This window comes from Misgurnus anguillicaudatus, chromosome 6 (genome assembly GCF_027580225.2).
Source record: "Misgurnus anguillicaudatus chromosome 6, ASM2758022v2, whole genome shotgun sequence".
Taxonomy (NCBI): Eukaryota; Metazoa; Chordata; class Actinopteri; order Cypriniformes; family Cobitidae; genus Misgurnus; species Misgurnus anguillicaudatus.
This window is the reverse complement of record NC_073342.2, coordinates 27,412,539-27,423,982: the sequence shown is the minus strand read 5'-3', so window position 1 is coordinate 27,423,982 and position 11,444 is coordinate 27,412,539. Positions and strand designations below refer to the sequence as shown.

The 11,444-nt window shown below is 33.6% G+C and overlaps 1 protein-coding gene across 1 annotated transcript; it reads left to right on the top strand.

Moving 5' to 3' along the window:
* The first annotated feature begins 531 nt into the window (after nucleotides 1-531).
* On the top strand, nucleotides 532-9,682 carry th (tyrosine hydroxylase). The gene is made up of 13 exons (XM_055193345.2): nucleotides 532-689; nucleotides 1,871-2,074; nucleotides 3,536-3,710; nucleotides 3,788-3,876; nucleotides 4,042-4,109; nucleotides 4,187-4,237; nucleotides 4,315-4,460; nucleotides 4,887-5,022; nucleotides 5,937-6,006; nucleotides 7,697-7,753; nucleotides 7,840-7,935; nucleotides 8,012-8,145; nucleotides 9,115-9,682. The coding sequence occupies exons 1-13, from the start codon at nucleotides 606-608 to the stop codon at nucleotides 9,272-9,274; spliced, it is 1,470 nt and encodes a 489-aa protein (XP_055049320.2). The 5' UTR covers nucleotides 532-605; the 3' UTR covers nucleotides 9,275-9,682.
* Nucleotides 9,683-11,444: the final 1,762 nt, after the last annotated feature.

The window sequence follows — 11,444 nt, the reverse complement described above, 5'->3', positions numbered from 1 at the left end:
TCAAGGTCTTTAAAGGATGAATCAGTTCCATTCGGACAAAGATTATAAATGTTTAAAAAACAAAATAGCTTTCTTACTTGTTCCTTAAAGGTTCTTTTTGGAAGCACAAATGATCAAAAATAGTCCCAAGCTGTCACTAGGGTGGTATGTACCATTTAGATACAGATATGTATATATTTCGTACCAAATATACCTGTTTTGAGGTACTAATGTGCACTCTTTGGAACCAATATGTACTTCTGATGTACGAATATGAACCTTGCAAAAAAGAAAAACAATAATGATCTGAAGAAGCAGTAAACAAGGTCTTACTTTTAAGTTAAAATTATTATTAAATATTAAATAAATACAAATAAATATTAAGATAAATGCTTACAAATATTTGTGTGGTTGAAGCGTAATACACTTCTAGAAATACAGTTACGCGCAGAGAATCACATTACGCGTTGCTTGAGAGGCTTGAATGTGTGTAGGAAAAGGAGGGGATCAGTCTGACGTCAGCACAAGAGAAATGACCTCTATAAATAAGAGAGAAAGAAGACAAGAGATGGAAGAATTTGGCTCGCGATCCCAAGAGACCACAAGACAGCCATTACCATCTGAATATGCATAAGTCAAGCAGCTCCACATCATCCACGAAGAGCATCAGAAGAGCCGCGTCTGAACTCGAGCGCTCCGACTCCATCACGGTAACAAACTTTATTCACTTTTATAACACACATTATTTATTTATCCATAACTGCACAAGAAAGAAAATATTGTCATACCGACTCATTGTCTGTTTTTGAATATGTTACGGTAGTAGGAATAATTGTCTGCGTATTAAACTTTGTTTGAAAGTTTGGATACCGTCAATTCATCCATAGCCTATAGATATACGCAAATACAGTGGCTTGGATTTTTATATATTTTTAAACCTAGCATCTATATTTTATATAAAATTTTAGCTGTTTTTGTTTTAAAGAAGACAGCACGAGCCAACTAAGGTAAGCATATTTATAGGATGCTAAAAGTATTACTATTTTAATATAGGGTATATTGAGGATAATTTTAACGTATCACATTGTCACGAAGCAACTAAAACTAACTGCTAAATGGTTTTAAAAATATCATTATTTGTTTAAAGCTGCAACTTGATTAAATAAAAACATACATTCAAAATAACAGCATATGAAGCAATTACGTGTCCAAATACTGTTTTACGCAACTTCAAATGGTACCCTGATGAAAATGAACCATTTTAGTTTTTTATAGTTAAGGTACAAAGTCAGAAATATAGGTACTACAGTACCGTTTAAAGGGCGTAATATGTACCATTTACATGTACTTTTGAGGTACTAATATGCACCCTTTGGTGTACATTTTGAAAGGATAGGCTAACCATATTGTAACCATATTTTTTCTTTGAATAGATTCTAAATTTGTTATTTTTTGTAAGAGTAAATCGTCCTTTTAATGTCACTCGATTATATAGAAAACCATGACAAGCTACGACATTAATGTATTAATCATCATAACATATAATTAATTCTGAATTGCATTGCATATTGGTGCCATTGAGGCGCGTAAGTATTTTACGCATAGCATTACGCACTGATAACCTGGAACGCCACAGAAAGCACTTACAGTAAAAGCGTCTATAACACATGCATATGATTAAGTCTAAGCTATACGACAGGTTTACATAGACTGCATTGAAGTTCTTATGCGCTTTTGGAGATGTAAATCACCTCCATCCGATTCCAAGGTAAGCAGGAATAAATGATTACGCCTAGCGTGATGCTTATTATTATTATTGCAGCTGTAGCATCTTACAGTCAAAACCAGCACACATTATTAAACTGTGCTTGTCCTTGTGTGATTTGAGCAGTCCCAGAAGTTTGTGGGAAGGCGGCAGAGTTTGATCGAGGATGCGCGTAAGGAGCGCGAGGCTGCAGCGGCGGCTGCGGAGGCGGCGGGATTGAGCGAGCAGATCGTGTTTGAGGAGAGCGATGGCAAAGCTTTGCTCAGTCTCTTCTTTACTCTGAGGAGTTCAAACAGTCCAGCGCTTTCACGGACTCTTAAGGTTTTTGAGGTAAGACTTTTCAACCCTATATCACGCAAATACGTGACTATCTCACGTATGGACCAACGTGAAAATGTCACGTTTTGCCGCGTTTGAACGTGAGCATGTCACGTTTTCTGTTTGTGTCACTTTCACGTTTTGGTTGCTCAACTATTTTGTCCTATTTTCAAACCATTTTCGCGTCGGTTTAGGGTTAGATTTGGTGCTTGTGTTTTATGTCACTTTAAGTATTTGTCACTTTAAGTATTGGTTCTTAAAAAAAAAGATACAATACTTATTCTTTTATATTTTCTAAACTTTAACCAATTGTCGCCTGACGTTGGGGTTAGATTTTGTTTAGGTAAGGATGTCATTTTATGTAAATCTAACCCTAAACCGAAGCGACAATGGTAAGAAACTAGGACAAAAAAGTTGAGCAACCAACACGTGAAAGTGACACAAACAGAAAACGCGACAGCCCACGCCCAAACGCGGCAAAACGTGACATTTTCACGTTGGTCCATACGTAAAATAGTAACGTATTTGCGTGACCAGATACTAAAAATAATGCCTTATCAATTGGACCAGACACTTAATATTGTTAGAAATGCCACAAAGGACCAGAAAATAAAAACATGGTCAGGTGTGTTAAAAATTGGGCAAAAGTTCGAAAAATCGTATCAAAACCCAGGATGCACTGAAAAAAAAGATTCATGTAGTTTACTCAATTTGTTTAAGGTAAGTGGTTGCAATCAGTTTATTTAAGCTACATTTAAACAAAAGTTTTTGTTTTGTTTTGTTTTTCAGTTTTTTTGTTTTGTTTAAATGATTTAGATAAATTAATTGCGACCACTACATTAAAAAATTAAGTAAATTGAATAAATCATTTTTTTCAGTGTAAGCTTCAAGGTAAATGAACGACCTAAAAATAAATAAATGAACAAAATAAAGTAAAAATAAAAGTAATTCATTAAGGATTATATTTGGATGAATATAGTTACATTTTCCCCCCAAATAATAATTTTTAGCATTTACCTTTACTATTGATGATACTTGAAATCAGTTTGAAATCTGAAATATAAGTGGTTGAGTTAAAAATTATTTTTATTTATGTATTTATAAATATTTTATTAATCTAAATGAATAAAAAAATGTAGAATATTTGTCAAATCAACATATATGTTTATGTTAATTTAATTTAATTTAACTTAACAATTAAACAATTTCAGCTAAATTCTGTCAACCTTTTAAAGTCAAAACTTAAAATAGTAGGTGGAATCAACTTGCAAAACCAAGTTGTTTTAACTACATGTTGCATTTTCAGTGTATTTAAATAATTTATGTATGATAATGTTAAATAATTTTTTTATGTTTGAGTGTTTACCATATAAGACATTTTTCAGTCTAATGGAATTAATACAAAATGTTAATTGCATAAAATATATATAAAAAACATAAAACTGATGTATGCCGTACAACTAAATGTCACAGACCTTTGAAGCCAAGATCCACCATCTTGAGACCAGACCCAGTCGAAAACCTAAAGACGGTTTGGAAGAGTTGGAATATTACGTTCAATGTGAAGTGCATCTGTCAGATGTCAATACGCTGGTCAGCTCCTTAAAGAGAAGTGCAGAGGACGTCAAAACCACCAGAGAGGTGAAATGTACGTCTGCCGAGCCATTCAAATGTTTCGTATCTCTCATTTCGTTTTCTTAGCACTATATCTTTGTCTTTCTTCAGTTCATTGGTTTCCAAGAAAAATAGCTGAACTGGATAAATGCCATCACCTTGTCACCAAATATGACCCTGATTTGGATCAGGATCATCCGGTAAGTAGCCAATTACATGCTTCCTCCTAATAATACAAAAATACTTTCTTGCTATAGAAAAGCTTACAGTCATAAAGCCATGCGTATATTTTTTAACTTGTCTTCAAGTAGCATAGATATCAAATCTAATTTTGTCCTGATATAAATCTTTATTTTTTTTTGCAGGGTTTTACTGACCCTGTTTACAGAAAACGACGGAAGATGATTGGAGACATTGCCTTTAAATACAAACAGTATGTTTATAACAACAACACACTGCTTTTTAAACATTCAGGCTATGGAGATTTGACTGACACCTGTCTCTTTCCAGAGGAGAGCCCATTCCTAGAGTCGAGTATACTGAAGAGGAAATTGGAACGTGGTAAGTTAAGTTCTGGAACCGTTCTTATACTGAAATAATCATAAATACTCACTTTAACATGATGTGTGTCCATACAGGCGTGAGGTTTACTCCACCCTCAGAGATCTGTACACGACCCACGCCTGTAGTGAACATTTAGAGGCGTTTCATTTACTAGAGAAACACTGTGGCTACAGCCCCGATAACATCCCTCAGCTTGAGGATGTGTCCCGCTTCCTGAAAGGTAATAACTGGATTATATAATCAACATGACATGCAGAAGTTATCTTAGAAATCTGTTAAGACAGGACTGATGTTACATTTTTTCTGCATTTGGAAGACGCTTTTATGCAGAGCAACTTATACATTTATTCAGCATGCTGGGTTCAAACCCATGACCTTCTGCATCGGTATAATGCATTGAATTGTTCAGAAATGTTTGTGAATGAATGATTTGTCTGTTATTGTGGAGGCATTTCCTCACCCCTAAGCATGCGCGGCACACATAGCTAATTGGTTGCTTTACGTGTCAGTCATATGGCCTTATAGGGGTTCCTTTAGCAGACCTTCAGTATGAAGGATGGACATAAATGATAACCAATCATTAAAATAAAGTGTGTGTCGTTGTTCTTATTCTAGCATGTCTCCTCTCTGTCTCTCGTTCATAAAGAGCGTACTGGATTTCAGTTGAGACCAGTCGCAGGTCTCCTGTCTGCACGAGACTTTCTGGCGAGTTTGGCTTTTCGTGTGTTTCAGTGTACACAGTACATACGACACGCCTCCTCACCCATGCACTCCCCTGAACCGTAAGACACCCAAACTCTTGACTTTTTTCTACTATGTGAGCATAGTTACTGTACTGGCAGCATATATTTTAGACACGTTATCACGTAGATATATTTTTAATGTTACTTAGATCCTTAAAGGGACATTCCACTTTTTTGGAAAATATGCTCATTTTCCAGCTCCCTTTTGATTCTTACCGTTTTGGAATCCATTCAGCTGATCTCCGGGTCTGGCGCTAGCACTTTTAGCATAGCTTAACACAATCCATTGAATCTGATTAGACCTTTAGCATCGCGCTAAAAATGACCAAACAGTTTCGAAATTTTTCCCATTTAAAACTTGACTCTTTTGTAGTTACATCGTGTACTAAGACCGACGGAAAATTAAAAGTTGCGATTTTCGAGGCAGATATAGGAACTATACTCTCATTCTGGCGTAATAATCAAGGACTTTGCTGATGTAACATGTCTAGTGATATTACGCACTGCCCGAAAATATTCCCCTGCCATTGAAAGTTACAAAGGGGACTATTTTCAGGCAGTGCGTAATATCACTACGCCTGCTGCAGACATGTTACAGCAGCAAAGTCCTTGATTATTACGTATAGTTCCTACCCATATCTGCAACTTTTAATTTTCCGTCAGTCTTAGTACACGATGTAACTACAGAAGAGTCAAGTTTTAAATAGGAAAAATATCAAAACTCTTTGGTCATTTTTGAGCGCGATGCTAGTGGTCTAGTCAGGTTCAGTTAGTTGTGCTGAGCTATGCTAAAAGTGCTTTTAAAGCGGTAAGAATCAGGTGTTTGGCTCTGGGGGCGCTGGACAATGAGCATATTTTTGTTTTAAAAGTGATATGTCCCTTTAAAGACACTGAAATAGGACAGTTTAGTTGTAAAATGTTAAATGATAACACTTCTTGTATTCTCTTAACAGGGACTGTGTCCATGAACTACTTGGTCATGTACCGATATTGGCTGATAGAACATTCGCACAGTTTTCCCAGGTAATAGATCTATACTGTCTGTATGTATATGAAAAGCTCATGCAAAAGCCATTAAAAGACTGCTTGCGGTGCATTTATCAAATACTTTCACTTCAAATCTGCCTAATCATGACCTCAGATCATTCAGAAATTCAGGTTTGTCGGCAGAACCCATACGGCAAAAAAAAAAATTTCTCTGGCCAAAATATGTTTTAAATATATGCTAAATAAATTACGGAGTCCCTAAGGTGACATTGGAGTAAAAAAATCTAAAGTTTAGTTTTATGTGCTCACGTGAAACTTTCATGTGCTCTCGCCAAAACCTTCATGTGCAGAATTCTTTTTAAAGTTTAGCATGTGAAACTATCATGTGCGCAAGTTAAATTTTCGCGTGCGCACATGCAATTTTCGCATGCGCACATGAAACTGTCGCTTTCACGTGCCTTCGTGAATCTATCGCGGGCACGCGTGAAACTATCGCGTTTATTTTCGCGTGCACACGTGAAACTATCGCACGCGAAACAAACCGCGATAGTTTCACGCATGCCCGCGATAGTTTTACGAGCGCACGCAATAGTTTCAGAAGCGCATGCAAATCTAAACTTTATTTAATTTTTTGTCCATGTCCCCTTAGCGGCTCCATAATAAATTGGGTAGAAAGTAAAGCTTAATTAAATATATTTTTGATTTTGAAAATGAAAAATTTAAACCTTTATTTCAGGGGCAACAAATACATGTCTTATTTTACAACCGGAAAAATATAAAGTTTGTATAAAATGTATACACTATAAGCATAACATTTATAAGAATGTTTAAAATATAAAATTATAAGTATATATATATATATATATATATATATATATATATATATATATATATATATATATATATATATATATATATATATATTTGCAGTTGAAAATATATTTAATTTTATCCTTTTCAAACCTTATGTTTACAGGTTTGTAACATACAGTTTTTCTTTTAATGTGACATAAATATAAATGCTTTAAAATATATATTTTTAAAAATTTAGCTACCCAAAATGGGCGTGAAACTTTCATGTGCTCTTGCGAAACCTTGTGCAGAATTTTTTTTAAAGTTTAGTTTTGCATTCTCACGTGAATCTATCGCGTTCGCACGTAAAACTTTTGCTTTCACGCGCACATGCGAAAGTTTCACGCGCAAACGCGATACTTTCACGCGAGCATGCGATAGATTTTTCTGCAAAGTCTTCTAAGTGCATGTGCATCAAGGTGCAAGAGATTTTTTTGGAGGTTTACCAAATATATTAGGATATTGACTGATATTTTTGAGCCTTTTATCTGTATTCAGAAAGGTTTTTTTAAAAGTGGAGGATTTTGCAGTCAAATTGGTTAAATACCATTGAAATGAAGTGACATTTATAAAAATAAGGCATTTCAATGACTGATTAATAACCTTTTCATTGCCATATAAGTGAAATTACTGAATCTAAACATAAGAGCCTGATAAAAAAGCTAATTTACAAGAAAACATGTCAGACACACGTTGGGGAGGTTTCCCAGACAGAGATTAGACTAGTCCTAGACTAGTTTTAAGGTAATCCCTGTCCCGGAAACAACCCCATAGAGGGTGCATCTGAGCTTTTCATATATATCATGTTTCTTTAAATATCCAAATGTTAATTTATATGCATCCTGTATATACCATAAGTTCTGTTGTGTCTCAGAGTATCGGTCTTGCATCACTTGGAGCCTCTGATGAAGACATTGAGAAACTGTCAACAGTAAGTATAAAGCACATCTCACGTCTTGTCAAGCTAATTCTGCGCTCCAGCCAAAAAACACTAACCGTCTTGCTTTCTTAAACCAGCTATACTGGTTTACGGTGGAGTTTGGACTGTGTAAGCAGGGAGGAACGCTCAAAGCGTACGGTGCCGGGTTGCTCTCTTCTTACGGAGAGCTGGTGGTAGGTGCCCATTGTTTTTTTAAGTGGCCAATTTTAGGATATCCGTATTTATGCCGTCAATTAAACGCTTTCCTAGCATTCCCTCTCCGATGAGCCAGAGAGAAGAGAGTTCGATCCGGAAGCTGTAGCTGTGCAGCCGTACCAAGACCAAACTTACCAACCCGTCTATTTCGTGTCTGAGAGCTTCGCCGATGCCACAGATAAACTGAGGTCAGAAGGTTTGAGGTCTTATAATTGGTTATGAATTCATAGTATAAGCAACAAAAGAAATGCATGTGTCATTCATGTTTAAGGGTCAGTTTCCTGGACAAGGCTTAAGTCTAGTCTTAGACTAAAATGCTTTAAGTTGTCCTAACTTGATGTCAGCTTTCACTAACATTGCCATTGTTTAGTCTCAAGATGCACACACTGTAAAAAGAACGTTGCTGCCTTGAGATTTTTTGTTGAATCAACTCGGATTTACAAGTCATGTCAACAGAAATTAGTTGTCACAACTTATAAAATATAGTTGAGAAAAGTCAACTTAAATTTATAAGTTATAACAACTCACCTGTAGTTATAACAACTCATCTCTAGTCAAGATAAATAATAGTAAGTTGAAATGACTTGTAAATCCGAGTTGGTTCAACAAAATTTTTTAGGGCAGCAAAGTATTTTTTACAGTGCACCAGTATGGAGCCCCTAAGGGGACATGGAGCAAAAAAAAAATTTTGTGTGCGCACGTGAAACTACCACGTTTACTTTCGCGTGCTCACATGAAACCTTCGCGTGCGCACGTGAAACTTTTGTGTGCGCACTTGTGCGAGCGATAGTTTCGCGTGCGAGCAAAAGGTTCACGTGAGCACGCGAAAGTTCCTGTCTAGGAAACCGCCCCTAAAAGAATAATAAATAATAATAAAAAAAACTAACAGATATAAAAAAACTTAATTTTAGTTGCTGTTATTTTATGCATGCAATATGCATTACAGTTCAAAAGTTCAGAAACACTGAAATGTTATTTTAATTTAAAGGTGTATGCTTAAATATTGAACTTTGTAGACAAAATATTATCTTTCATTACAAACTTAAAATATTTTAAATTGATGACTCGGAGGACCAAATTATGAAGAAAATCAGCCAATAGGAAGATCTTGATTGTAATTGCAATTTAAACAAATAATTGTTTGTTTCTTAACACAGAGAGTATGTGACCCGCATCAAGAGGCCATTTTATGTTCGGTTTGACCCGTACACAAACAGCATAGAGGTGCTGGACAACCCGCTGAAGGTCAAGCTGGGTCTGCAGTCCATCACAGAAGACCTGAAGACTCTCACAGATGCTCTGAATGTGTTGGCTTAATTCACAAGCCATGTGTCCTGTTTCTCTGTGCCACATACTGTATGTGTCTCATCGTAATGCTGTGCATCTGTGTTTACATCTGCTGCTACAGAAGTCGTTGCTTTAAAAACAAAAATGCAGAGCACCAACCTCAAAACCTCATGGATTGTGACTGCAAATGCTTTAATAGATCATTCTCTGAGTCGAGAGACATTGTTATGTTAATATCTATGACTTTTTTATTTTTTAAGACCATATGCGGTGTAAATCAATTCAAATAGTAAAGCCAAAAGTTATTTATGAAATAATGCCGGAAGTAGTATTTAAATTATATGTATAAAAAAATCAACAAATATGTATTATAAATGCACATTCTGAATGTATTCCTCAAAGAGTCGGTGCAGTGATATAATAAAAATATAAGTAATATTCTCCTACAGATGGTACATTTTATTGCTTCTGAACATCTTTGCATCATTCATAAAATAATACTGGTTCACTGATTGGTGCCTGTTTGTTTATATTCATGTTTTTCTATTAAACTGAATGTCAGACCAATTTTCAGCAAGCAGGGACATAAATATTGAAATATAATTTTGATAATCCATAAAAAGCCAAATGCAAGAATAGGTACTGGATATTATCTGTTGTTTAATATCAAATCTGTGCATCATGTTTAATTCGGTAATGCATGATGAAAAATAATGTTGTAATTTTGTTTAGTTTAATTTATGGAAGCCCTTTTCCGCCAAGGTGGAAAAAAAGCCTGTTCTGGTAAAAGTCGAAATTTTGACATTTAAAGACATAATTATGAAATAAAAATTCGAAACTATGACTTTGAAGTCAAAATTATGAGACAAAAAGTCGAAATTATGACTTTTAAAGTCATAATTATGAGATAAAAGTTTCATACTTTAAAAGTCATAATTATGAGATTAAAGTCAAAATTATGAGACAAAAAGTCGAAATTATGACTTTTAAAGTCAAAATTATGAGATCATTAGTCAAAATTGTGACTTTTAAAGTCATAATTATGAGATAAAAACGTCATACATTAAAAGTCATAATTATGAGATTAAAGTCAAAATTATGAGACTAAAAGTCGAAATTATGACTTCTAAAGTAAAAATTATGAGATAAAATTTAAAAAGTCATAATTATTAGATAAAAGTCGAAATTATGACTTTTAAAGTAAAAATTATGAGATAAAATTTAAAAAGGTCATAATTATTAGATAAAAGTCGAAATTGTGACTTTAAAAGTAGATAAAATTTATTTTTTTTTTAAAAAAGGTGGTCAAAATTATGAGACTAAAAGTGGAAATTATAACTTTTAAAGTCAAAATTATGAGATCATTAGTCAAATTTATGACTTTTAAAGTCATAATTATGAGATAAAAACGTCATACATTAAAAGTCATAATTATGAGATAAAAGTCAAAATTATGAGACTAAAAGTCGAAATTATGACTTTTAAAGTAAAAATTATGAGATAAAATTTAAAAAGTCATAATTATTAGATAAAAGTCGAAATTATGACTTTAAAAGTAGATAAAATGTAATTTTTTTTAAAAAAAGGTGGTCAAAATTATGAGACTAAAAGTGGAAATTATGACTTTAAAAGTCAAAATTATGAGATAAAAGGTAATTTTTGAAAAAAAACCTGGTCAAAATTATGAGACAAAAGGTCGAATTATGACTTTTAAAATCATAATTATGAGATAAAAATTTCATACTTTAAAAGTCATAATTATGAGATTAAAGTCAAAATTATGAGACAAAAAGTCGAAATTATGACTTTTAAAGTCAAAATTATGAGATCATTAGTCAAAATTGTGACTTTTAAAGTCATAATTATGGGATTAAAAAGTCATACATTAAAAGTCATAATTATGAGATAAAAGTCAAAATTATGAGACTAAAAGTCGAAATTATGACTTCTAAAGTAATAATTATGAGATAAAATTTAAAAAGTCATAATTATTAGATAAAAGTCGAAATTATGACTTTAAAAGTGGATAAAATGTATTTTTTTTAAAAGGTGGTCAAAATTATGAGACTAAAAGTGGAAATTATGACTTTAAAAGTCAAAATTATGAGATCATTAGTCAAAATTATGACTTTTAAAGTCATAATTATGAGATAAAAACGTCATACATTAAAAGTCATAATTATGAGATAAAAGTCAAAAT

Bases quoted from the DNA above. Each gene is read 5' to 3' on its own strand.
- th (XM_055193345.2), top strand. From the start codon at position 606: ATGCATAAGTCAAGCAGCTCCACATCATCCACGAAGAGCATCAGAAGA. The intron at 3,877-4,041 runs GTAAGTAGCCAA...TTTTTTTTGCAG, and splicing joins ATTTGGATCAGGATCATCCG to GGTTTTACTGACCCTGTTTA. The intron at 8,146-9,114 runs GTCAGAAGGTTT...TTCTTAACACAG, and splicing joins GATGCCACAGATAAACTGAG to AGAGTATGTGACCCGCATCA.